General features: G+C 42.3%; 1 protein-coding gene across 1 annotated transcript in view; it reads right to left on the reverse strand.

Moving 5' to 3' along the window:
* COG6 (component of oligomeric golgi complex 6) overlaps nt 1–12,964 on the reverse strand; it is a 99,452-nt gene that overhangs the window by 68,687 nt on the left and 17,801 nt on the right. The window contains exon 4 of the mRNA XM_019530017.1: nt 8,628–8,686. Coding sequence (XP_019385562.1) covers nt 8,628–8,686 — 59 coding nt within the window. The remainder of the gene's footprint in view (nt 1–8,627; nt 8,687–12,964) is intronic.

Genomic DNA, 12,964 nt, shown 5'->3' on the forward strand with positions numbered 1-12,964 from the left:
AGTAGGTTTAGATTAGACATCCACAAGAACTACTTCACAGTTAGGGCGGCTAGGAGCTGGAACCAACTTCCTAGGGAAGTGGTGCTGGCTCCTACCCTGGGGTTCTTTAAGAAAAGGCTTGATGACTACCTGGCTGGACTTCATTTGAGTCCAGTCTTTTCTCCCGCCCAGGCGGGGGGTCGGACTTGAAGATCTACAAGGTCCCTTCTGACCCTACTTCTATGATTCTATAAGGTGCTGCAGCATGCTGGTTAAGAATCACTTGTCTAGGTCATAGGTCGTGCCGTGATATAGATAACCAAGCTAGTTTGAAACAAATTAACTTACTTAGTCATCAGGAAAGAAATAATCTAACTCCTATACTCTGCTTCTCAGATGTAAATCTGCTTTAGAATCTTCACTGTTCTGAAAACTGGCAAAAGGATTTCCAGCAATCATGGGCTAAATTTTCAGAGGAGGTCAGCATTTAACAGCTTTCTGTTGTTCTTGCTTCTATGGCCAAACCTACAGAATCAGAAGTCTCTGAAGTAAAGGAGCTAGTTTCTGTTTCAGGCATATCTCATTGTAATCAAGACGGCAGCTCTTTCTGCAGGGACTTTGTGAATTCTTCCAAGCACTATTCAAATAGTAAGTTATCATCAGTAAAGTGTTATGGCTATGGTGAAAACCTTAGACACATGAGGCAGTTGTACTTAAGGGCCAGAGTAACAATTGACATGGCCAAGCAGCAAAGACATTAGAGCCGAGGTATCAACCGTATGGCCTGCAGGATCGATTTGGCTTCCCTGTGGTCCAGTGGGCTATTGGAAGTTAGGGGCCTGCTGCAGAATTCAGGGTCCTTTGACTCCTATGGATATGGCCATTGGCAGCAGATGGGCAAGCAATACAGCCCTCGCTTGCCCCGTTCATGCCCAACCTGCATCACTGCCCATCCAATTCAGACCTGCCACAGTGCCACTGGCCCCACAGATCTGATGTGGAGGGGTCCCTACAGTCCAGATCTGGCCCAGGGCCTGTTTGACACCCCTGGCATTACAGCATAAGAATCCCACTACTCTGCTGGGTCCCAATACAGGGTTACCAAGATAGCCAGACCATGCAGCAATCTCAAAAAACCCAAGAAGAAAAATCTGCCAAGATGAAAGCGCAAGCAACAATACTGATGTACTCAAAAGCTCATCTTATGCTCTAGTTTTCTTGCCCCCTTTGGGAGACCTCAAGCACTCCTGAGACGGTGTGGTTCCTGGGAAACCTTGCAAACAGCCACCCCTAAAGAAAATGTTAAGACCTTTGGTTTTCTTCTAAAGAAACAAAAGCAGAGAAATCGGTATGTCAGTGGTTCAACATTTAGTGACCTCACAAACAGAAGAAACATCTTCAGCATTATTTCAATGCTTCAGACAAACTTTAGTTTGTATTTGTGCAAACTGAGCTTTAAAGCATTCTCTGCTCTGTGGCTTTAGACTATTGATTTTTTTTTTCAGTGAACCTTCTGTTTTCCCTCCTAATTGCTTAGTCAGCTTAGAACTCAATACTAATTATACTACCTATTAGCACAACTTGCTTTTAACAAGAGCTGATCAAGCATAAAGTGCGTATGCTCATACCATACCAAATTTTCACCTGTCATACATTGAAAATGTTTCAAAAAGGGTTATGAAAATAAAAACTATATTCAGAATCAGTGCTAATCCAGTTAAAAATCTTGCTACACATTTTCAGTGTGTATTTTGGTCTCATAACTCTCAAACCTATCTATAAATTGCTATTAGCTCAATAATTTGGCCAACAATAAATTATAACAACATCCTTTTAACTGTTTTGTCTCAGAGTAAGGTTACAAACTTTTCATCTGTCTAAAATGAGCATTTCTGTATTTGATACAAAATAAAGTCAAAGTTTGAAAAAAAAGGTAATATTAATAAGTATTCTAGATAAAGATGAGAACCAGATAGCATTTAACACCAAAAAAATGCAAGGTTCTCCACCTTGGGCGGAAAAACCCGCAGGCAGCATGCTTATAGGGTCAGCAGTGCTACACTGGCTAGCACTTCAGACAAAAAGGACTTGGGGGTCACGACTGACCACAAGATGAACATGAGCCTTCAATGTGATGCTGCAGCCAGTAAAGCAGGCAAAACGCTGGCTTGCATCCATAAATGCTTCTCAAGCAGACATCATTCTCCTGTTGTACTCAGCCCTGGTGACGCCGCAGCTGGAGAACTGCATCCAGTTTTTCCTTTCAAAAGGATGTGGAGAAGCTTGAGAGAGTCCGGAGGAAAGCCATGCACATGATGAGGTCAGGAAAACAGATCTTACGATGAGAGGCTGAGAGCTATGGGACTTCTCAGCCTGGAAAACCGCAGGCTCAGGGATGATTTGGTGGCCACCTGTAAGTTTATTGGGGTGCTCACCAGGATCTGGAGGAACGTTTGTTCACCAGAACACCCCAAGGGATGACAAGATCGAACGGTCACAAACCCCTCTGTGACAGTTTCAGGCTGGACATAAGGAAGAATCGTCACTGTCCAAGCCCCCAAGGTTTGGACTAGACTGCCGCCGGAAGTAGTTCAAGTACCTACTTTGAACGCCTTCAAGAGACGTTTGGATGTCTATCTTGCTGGGATCCTATGACCCCTGCTGACTTCCTGCCCTTTGGGCAGGAGGCTGGACTCGATGATCTTCTGAGGTCCCTTCTAGCCCTAATGTCTACAAAATCTATGAAGTCTATGAAATCTATAATACATTATATTGGCACCTTGTACTTTATGATCTAACACCACTTTCTGGTAGAAAATTCAGAACATGTTTCTCTTTAATTCACCAAACAGAATAAAATTATCTGCATGTTTACATTTTCTTAAAACCAGAGCAGCTGAGCCAGATTTCTGTTCTGGGGGAACTCATTAGAAGCTTTAGTTAAAAATAGCACTTTCTGTCACATGAATGAACAGGACTTTCTGGGGAAGGATCATCACAGCTTTTATAAAAGAAGGTCATGCCTGAATAATCTGCTAGAGCTCTTTGAGAGTATCACAGCCATGTGGATCAAGGCAATTCTTCCTAATACAGTGCAACTAAGTTTTCAAACAGCTTTTGACCATTAGAGGCCAGGTCTACTTGCAGACCAGGATCTAGCTAAAGGACAGGTAGTCAAGAACAGGTTTAAGTGGCTAGCTCTTATAATGTACGGAGATAAACAGCGAGGCCCCTGTATGGGGGCCTGTACTGTTTAACATATACATATATTATCTGGATTGTGGACAGGTGAGTATGGAGGTGGACAAATTACAGGGGGCACCGAATTATTCAGAGTGGTAACAATAAAAGCTGACTGAAAAACTGCAGAAGAATCCTATAAACTTTAGCTTCCAGAGACTCTCTCCTACACATTCCTGTATCATTGGCGTCAATCTGGTCCACAACCACCAACTCCTCCGAAGCACTCCTAACAAGCCAGTCTGTCTTTCTCGTGACAATCATTCCCTTACTGTCCAGCAGGCACCTCAGCATGCAATTCTTCCCAAATATCACAAACAAGACTATCCATGTTCCCAGTGACTGAACCCATCATTACTAAAACCTTCTATTTGGACACTGGGAACCCTCTCCATGGAAGGATATCCTCAGTCTGAGAGGATGCTGACTCTGCAGCTGAATCCCAGTTATGGGATCTTTTTCTTTTTCTCCAGCTGGGTCTTTTCCCTTCTCTCTAGCTTCTTGCCTAACTGCCTCATGACCTTCATTCTCTTTGCCAACACACAGAATGCCTTGAGTTTGATCCCCACTGTGCAAAATCAATTCCAGTTAATTGTATTTGCTTGTTTTTGATTCTCAAGCAATCTCTACTATTGCATTAGAATTTCATTTAAATTAAACAGAAAAATGTGACTTAATGAATTCATTTTTCTCCTGAAGTATGTGCGTAATTCTTATTAATATTAATAATACCAACTACATATGGATTGAAGGGAAAATGTTTCATTAATACTGAATGTTTTTACATAAGTTAGTACATACCTCATTGTACAAGTATATTTTAATACTTGGAAAAAAGCTTTATAACAAGCACATATCGAACTGCCCAGTATTAAGAACATCATCCCTTGAGATACCAAAAAATAGATACACCTGTTGAATTTTCAGTTACAGAAGTGTTTACATGACTAACACACTAAACGACTTGTGGAGACAAATGATCAAAACAAGGCCTCCACTGATATGGGCACAACTTCATTGTACAAATGTTAAGCAAAATCATTTGCACGTACATGAGCATTTATACACATGCATAGTTTAGACACAGCAGTTTAGCCCAGGTGCATTTTATCTACGTGCATCAATTCTGTAGCTATGTTGGTCTGAAAAAAAGAAATACATAAAACTCTTGGGTCAGAGTCTTTTCTTAGACCAGCTAAATAGTAGCAAAAAATTCCTTTCTTTTCAAGCTTTCGGGCACATACACTTTTCATCAGGCTGAGGAGAATTCAAAGATTGTAAAAGTCCTCCTAGGTAGAAAATAAACTCCATTTTGCACAGGGAAGTTAGGGGCTGGAAGTTACAATAAAGGGTGTACAGGCCCGAAAGCTGGCAAAAGATGGAATTTTTTTTGCTACTATTTAGTTGGTCTAATAAAAGATATCGCCTCTGACCCAAGGGCTTTGTGTATTTCAATTACTTTTCTGCACAAGTGAAACAGTGCACAGAAACCGAACATACATTTTGTGTGTACATTAATAGAAGGTAGGTTTAGTGCCCTTGGAAGTTTGGTCCCCTTCATACTCATTTCACTGACTTCTGTTCTTTTTTGAATGAGAAACTGCAGAATAAGAAATCATCCACAAACTGAACTGTGTTAAGTATGATTTAAATAGGGACTATGAATTTTTAGCTCATTACCTGGATTAGCTTTTGTGACCCCCTGCATTCCTATGGGTTTGCTGCTCATTTGTTTTTCTCTCCTGGAACTGCCCCCCTTCCCTCCCCTTGTCTTTTGTATTCTAATTTCTCTCTCCTTATACCTCTGCTTTCAGCACCTCCTTCTACAGCGTCTGATGAAATGAACTTGGGTTTGAGATGGCTTGTGCTACACACACACACCAAACCTTATTTGGTCTATAAAGGTGCCCATCTACCCTACCTTCTGACTGACTTCAGACTAACATGACTTAACTACCTCTTCCTCTTCAACACTTTGGGATTAAATATTTAGATCTTGCCTTCAAGGCTATCTACCACCTCATCTCCTTTGCCCATGATCCAATTCAGCCCCTACTGGTACCCCTTTCAGAAATGATGCCAGCCTCTCCCATTTTGGCACTTTTTTCCAACACACATGCCTCACAGACTCCATAACAGACAGAAACAGCTTATGACTGTGAGATGCTTCACAGAGCTCCTTACCTTGCAGAATCCAGGCCAGAGTGATTCTTTAGACTAGGGGCTAGGTTTATATATGCCTCTGACTTTCTTTCTTCCCATCACCTAAGTTCCTTCTCTGACTGGGCATAGGGGCTATGCATTAAGCCAGGGGTGGCTAACTTGTGGCACTCATGCCCTAAGTGGCACAGCCAACCTCTATATGTGGAATGCAGCAGAGTGCGAAAAGGACAGGCAGCAGAAAACAGCAGCAGATTGGGCAGGAAGCAAAAAGCAAAAAGCAGAGGAGCCAACTGGGCAAGAGAAGGGAATTGGAGGCACTCTGTGAGTGTGTGCGGCTAATTTGTGGCACTCCTGATAAAAAGGTTGGTCCTCACTGTGGGGTTACTGTTCTGCAGACTGTTTCCCTGTGAGCTGCCCTCTGCACTTTCCTGCAGCTGTTTAGCATTGCTGATTCTCTCTCTACCAAACAACAAGGGCTCTTATTCCCTCAATAGCAACCTGGAGCTTTGCAGTTTAGAGCCTGCCTCTCTCCTCAGCCCCTTTATTCTGGTGCCTCTCCACCAAGTAACATGGGTTAGGGGCCCCATTACAACCTGGGCTTGTCATGTTTGATTTTCATTAACAGTTTGTATGATGGAATAGAGTACACTAGATTACCCAATGGTATCAAGCTGGAAGAGGGTTGAAGTACTATGAAGGACAGGATCAGTATTATGAAGGACAAGATTAGTATTCCAAATGATCTGGGTGAATTGTAGAAAGAATCCAAAAATTAATAAAATGAAATTCAATACAGGTGAAGAAATAAAGTGCATTTAGAAAAAGAAAAAGGAATAGCTTCCTTAGGCAGCAGTATAGCTGGAAAAACTGGAAAGTATAAGGGAATACAAACTAAATATGAATCAACATAATGTGGTGTTGCTGCTAGAAATGCAAATTTCATTCTAGGATGTATGAAGAGGCAAATAAAATGTAAGCCATGGGAGGAGGTAATTATTCCTCTCCACTCTGTACTGGTCAAGCTGCAGCAAGATTAATATGTCTAGTTTTAGGAACTGCACTTGAAGATGTACAGAGTCCAGAGAAGAACAAAATGAACTATGTGAGGTTTTGAAAATAGGATCTATGAGAAAATACTGGAGGAGTTGAGTTTGTCTAGTTTTAAAAAGAAAAGTCAGGATAGAGATATGACAGCAGTCTTCCAACACTTAAATGATTCCTGTCAAGAAAATGGTGATCAATAGTGTTCATTGTTCATCTGAGGAAGAAATCAGCTTAATTTGTGGCGAAGAAAATTTAGGATAGGTAGTAAAGCTTTACAAAGGGATACAAAGAGAGGTTGTGGAATCTTCATCAGAAGTTTTTAAGAAAAGATTACACAAATGTTGTTGGGATTGGCCTCATTACACTGAATCCTGCCTCAGTGCAAGGGTCTGGACTAAACGGTCCCTTATGGCTCTGCAATTCTAAGTTTAAATGAAAAATATAATCACAGCTCAGTTATAATCACTTCACGTATACCTATGAAAGTAAGGAATTTTCAAAGTCACCAACTATTTTGCTCAATAACTTATTCAATAGGTAATATTAAGTAGAAGGTTTTGGCAAAGTCAACTACTTTACATTAAACAGATTTAAAGTCAAATGTGGAACAGTGAATAGAATACAAACTGCAACTCCACACACAAAATCTCAGGGCACCTCGCTGACTTGTTTGAAAAAGATGAACTCTATTCTAGTCATACTTCCCATTATAAATAATTTGTTCCTGTGATAAGTTAATAATCTCCAGAGATCTACATTAATTTTTTAAAGGAAGAACATGCAGAAAAAGTAAATAGCTTCATTCTTCTTAACCTGACAATAAAGGCTAAAGTTGTAAATATATGTCCTTATTAAAAAATACATGAAGACAACATAGATATTGCATAGGTCATTATTCCATTCCCAGAAGTAAAGAAAGTGAAAAGAGCAGAATATAAATCTTTCTTTTAACTGGTACCAGGTGCATGGGGGACTTTAAGGAGAACTTGCTCATGTTCGAGCTTATAAAATATGGACTGCATTTCACAGCTAATTTTAAATATGGCAAAACAGGCATGCAATTTGGCAGTTTGTGCCAACATGTGCTAATGTGTGTAAAGTCTGCAGGAAAAACATAATACATGCATCTAATATAGCTAGTAAAAAATAAAAACAAAAAACTGACTACACAAATACTTGTCTGAAGTTAAGTAGGAACAGATTTTCTTCCTCTCACCCATTTAGTGAAAGGGAATAAATCCTACAGCCTGGCCTGTTAACAGCATGTTCTCTGAAGCTTATGAAACTTGAAGACACTTTTAAAAACCTGATCTAGGCTTCCTGACCCTAAGCCTCTGCTTTACCTCCCTGGTCTTCCTTTCCCCACATTAAATGCTAGTCACAAAATCTCAGACATGGCTAGTTACATTTTTTTTTAACATTACGTTTATTTTCACATTTATAAAACTTGAGATCTTGCTAAATGGACACAATCCTTCATGGATTTGTGCATTCTTTTTACTCTATGAGACAATCAAGTATCTCTAAGCCAGACAGGAAAGTTCTCATTACATAAAAGTGGAACAAGAGAGCCAAATCATACTGTTCCGAATCAAAATTATGCAAGAATTTTAGTTTCATGGGCACAACTGTTAACAGAACAATAGTCAGTCAAAAACAAGGGTTTTTTTTTTAAATCAGAGAAAACCAGGATCCCTGTGTCATTAGTATTAAAAAGCCATGATGGAACAAAAAAAGCCAATATGGAATTTGAAGGTGGCCATGGCCTCGAGAAAAACATATAATGATCAATGTCAGGTATAATACCAAGCAGTCAGTATTTCTAAACAAATCAGCACAATAAATAGCTGAATTTTCAACAGGTGTTTAGGAGCTTTTCTCTACTGAACTGATTACTGTAAACCACTGTGTGTTATAAGACAAAACTGAGTATCACATTCTGGCCTGGCATCAGATAAAGAACATTAATATTCATCACACTGTGCCACTCCAAACTGCTATTTTCCACCCCCTCCAGACTTCTGAGGACGCGAAATGGCAACGTGTTCACAAATTTCATCATCCAAAGGGCCGTTCTTCATACTGAGTTTCAAATAAGTTTGCTTGCAAAAGTATGAAATAATAATACTTAAAGGTCTGATCCTGTCATGGTTTCAACTACTATTATGTAAAGCAAAAAATAAATATGATGATGCACATACTTCTCGGCTTGAAGCTTTGTCGTCTTCACTATCAAATCCTGGGTCTGTTCCTTTGCTGCCTAGAATATAATTGGAATCAATGTAAGTATATACACTACTAAACTAATTCCATTTTTTGCTTTTTAAAATATTTTTAGGGAACTCAGATTACAGCAATTTAAGTGAAGTACTCTTTAAAAGAAGTCAGCCATGTTAAAATGACCACTAATCAGTTCTTTCCTAGTTTTTAATATTGGTGCATTAGAAGACATAATAAGAACTGCATTTAAAATTCCTGACCTTGGGCACAAAACCATTTCAAGGTGCAATGCACTTAGCTTAGATCATTTTACTCTGTCCTTTAATTGCAAATAAATTGCTGCAACAAATGAGGACTTGGGCAAGCTCATTTGAACACAAAAGGAATTAAATATACCATGCTTATACTTAACATGAGGGGAAAAGCTCCTTTGTGTTGGATTTGAGCACAGGATGGCAGGGGAGTAAGTGGTAGCTGCAGCTGCAGCTCCAGCTCTGGCCTGGGGTCCAGATCAGAGCTGCAGCCCATCCACCCCAACTCTGTCTCAACCACCAACCTCTTCACCCACCACCTCTGGCCATGTCCCCACCTCCCTGCCACTTATCCTCAGGCTCTGGCTGGGCTCCAGCCCCACTCAAGCCCAGACCACAGAGCACATGGTTTCTCTGGCCGCAACTCAAATCCGTAGCAGCACAGTGCTGGCAGCATTGTCCTGGCCTTGGGTTGGGGTCACACTGCCTGCTGTCCTGTACCCCAGACTGGAGCTGGAGGATAAGTGGCAGTGTGGGGGCATATGGAGACAGGACAGGTCACATGTTGGGGAGGGAAGCAAGTAGTAGGGGGTGACAGGCAAAGCAGAGGGCCTGTATGGGGGGCAAGGGGTAGGATTCAGGTCACATGACTCCCCTGAATGTTCCTTCTTCCACACTCCCCCAGTGCCTGCCTCCTGACACTGATTTCCTTGCTGCCGGGAGGGGAGGGAGGGACAACTTTAAAATGACTCTCCAGCAATTCTAGATATGGATAATTACAATAAATTTATAATTTTTTCATGTATAGAATTATTGGAGGGTCTTCTTAAAGTCAGAGTGGTCTTGGATTCAGATAAATACAGTATTAAAGTAATCCACAACAGGGATAGATCTCAACACTTGTCATCTCTATTTAATCCTGGCATCTGGGCCAGCTGCAAAATGTAAAGCTCAAGTATAATACCTTCAACAACCCAACTCAAACTTTGGAAGCTGGATGGTTAAAGTATAAAAGATCTGTTCGGAAAATGATTCTCAACCAGGATGCCACCAGATCGTTTGAAAGGGGTCACGAGATGCGAGGAGATAGACGGGTAAGCACAGGCTCAGGTTTGTTCCTGCCTGGCTGTTAGGGCAACTCATCTACCCAATGGACGGTCAAATCCATCAGAACTATAGCTCCAATGAATGTCAAAATAGAATAAGATGAGAATATGCATCCCAGCAAGTTTGTAATTAATGCTAATCAATCAAATGCCACCCTGTCCTATTTTCTGCCTAATACTAATCAATTATTGACAATACATCCATGTTTCTTGTAGAAAGTGTAGACCCTGTTTCAGTAACAAGAGAAATTAAGAGGGGAAAAATTGGGTGACTATCAGGAAAAAAAATTCCTGAAATAGCCAGCTATGGAAAAGTAAAAGTATTGCAAGTGAATCAATGTGGGGAGGGGGAGAAATCCGAAGACAGATTCTCTCAAATAACCCTGTAATGAACTCAAGTTGGCATGTTAAGCATTATGGTCGAATGAATGTGTTAGCAATATGCAAGTAAGCCAGCCGAGCTTGAGACTTCTTGGACCTTTCATAAAATGTAAACATTCATTCATGTCATTCATATTCAAGACCTTAGAGTGGCTACAAAGAGAGATTTAGGAATAAATCAAAAGATGTCACCCAGTTATTAATGCACTGGTACTGCATTGGCCATGAGGCGAAGTCAAGCATTAAGTATACTCATAAGACAAAGCAACTTCAAAAGTGGAAACTAACAAATGACTAAGAGTTTCCTAGGTCAAACCAAGATCTACAGCTGTAGAAAACAGCATACTTTATGTTGCAATAAACATTAGGTATTTAAATTAGTTTGATTAGAGGATACAGATGATAGTTGTTTCCAAAGTGGAGGGGGTGCAAGAAAAAAAAAAAATCAGGCTTGAATACTTGATATGATTAGAGCAAGAGGAGTTGAGAGATGGAACGAACATACCTAATCAACCATCTCCCTTTGTATTTGCCATTATTTTGAAGCACGAATACATACAAGCGTTACTTATCATAGCTAAAAAAATATCCTCTAAAATTGTGGATCTATTAACATCTTCTCATACTGAGTGCTGATATAAACTTATTCTTCAAAAATTTTGGGGACATCTGAAAGTAACTGCGAAACAGAAGTCTGAATATACACTAAAATAGATGAACTGTCTAACGTTAGAGACATCTCTGAAATACTGTCCTCTTGAGGAAAAGCGTTCTGTTATTGCAATGGCCAAGAGGTCTTCTATTCAACAACAAAAATTCGTCTTTAGTTTGGAAAAATTTAAGCCAACCACTAAGCACATAATATGGCTGAGATTATTTCACAGCTCTTCAACTATTGCAATCAGAGTACTTCACCATCTGTCTTTGCTATGAGTGCACCAATAGAGGTATTTTGGGCCAATGCTGATGGCCAGTTTTTAATGAGTCATATTGGCTGATACCTATCCGACTGCAGATATGCAGCCAGGCAGCTTGGAGAACAGCATCCAGCTGGTAAGTCTGTTGTGGGGGAAGGAGCACAGGGAAAGGGGGGCAGATCGAGACCCCCACACTCGATTCATTAGGAGGGAGGGAGCGGGGCTAGGGCTGGGACAGGTGCTGCACAGCCAAGACAGGGTGTGGGACAGAGCTGCAAGTGGCTCGTCTAGGGGGCACGGGAAGGGGCTAGTTGTTCCCACCTCTAAGCACACCCTGAAAAGGTATGGAGGGGGCATGTGCCCCTGAGTCTGCACATGGCTGAGGACGTCAGAGGGAGCACACAGTGCCCCTGGTATCCTCCGACTCTTGAGGTGGCGATGGCGGCAGCGGCAGCAGCAGCAATCCTCAGCTAAGGGACAGCTGCGGCAACGAAGAGGTAAGCCGGGGGAAGGGAGCGAATGGGGCCAGGTGCTGGCGATCGGGCAGGGGACTCTTTCCCTGCCTGACCCTATTTAGCCACACCAGGCGGGAGCTGCATGAAGAGGGAGCGCAAACAGGCGCACTCTTTAGGGGCGCGCCGGAGTTTGCGCTGGGGTGGGAGAGGGCTAGGAGCTTGGAAGCCCGAGCTTGGAAAAACCTGAGAGTTGACTTACCAGGGATCCCCTGGTGGGACGAAGCTCCAGCCTACAAGCGGGGTTCCCACAGGGGGTGGGGCTGCAGGCAGACACAGCTGATTGACTGGCTCAGCTGACTGTCTGACTGGCCCTGCTGATTGGCCTGGGAAATTTGAACCCGGGCTAATCAGCTGGCCAAAGCAGTCAGCTGAGGATGCTGGAGGGAGCACACGGTGCCCCCGGTATCCCCTGACCCTTGAGGCAGCAGCAGCAGCGATCTGCATTTGACTGGGCATTAGACATAGAGGGCTTTAGGTTGTTTAGAAGAGATAGGAAGGGGAAAAAAGTTTGGGAGGTGGGAGTTGTGCTCTATGTCTAATGCCCAGGGAACAGTATACCAGTTCTACCTTCCAAATGGGACCCTGTGAGTCAAACTTCAAGGAGGGCAGGGGGAGAGGGAACTGGTGGTAGGGGTTTACTACAGGCCACCACATCAGGAGGAAGAGCTGGATCTGGAATTCTCCAGGTAGCTGGGGAAGGCCATGCGTGCAAAGGATGTTGTGGTCATGGGTGATATGAATTACCTTGACATCAACTAGGAGGAGCAGTCGACCAGGTCTAGCCACTCATGAAAGTTCCTGACATGCATACAGGAGCTACACCTCGTGTAGGAGGTACACATCCCCACTAGGGAAAACGCCATACTGGATCTGATGTTAGTCTCTAGGGATGCCCTGGTGGGGGATGTGCTAATACAAGGGAGGCTAGAGGACAGTGATCATAAAATGATCCAGTTTGCTATTCAGAGAAAGGGGGGGAGGGTAACTAGCACAGCATAAATGCTTGACTTTAGGAAAGCCAACTTCGATGTGCTCAGGGCAGTAGTCAGGGAGGCACTCGGAGCCCAGGGGGTACCTAGTATGGGGGTCCAGGAAAGGTGGTCCTTCCTCAAGGAGGCTATCCTTGGGGCGCAGCAGGATGCAATTCC

This window comes from Crocodylus porosus, unplaced genomic scaffold (genome assembly GCF_001723895.1).
Source record: "Crocodylus porosus isolate Cpor-Errol unplaced genomic scaffold, CroPor_comp1, whole genome shotgun sequence".
In the NCBI taxonomy this organism is placed as follows: Eukaryota; Metazoa; Chordata; order Crocodylia; family Crocodylidae; genus Crocodylus; species Crocodylus porosus.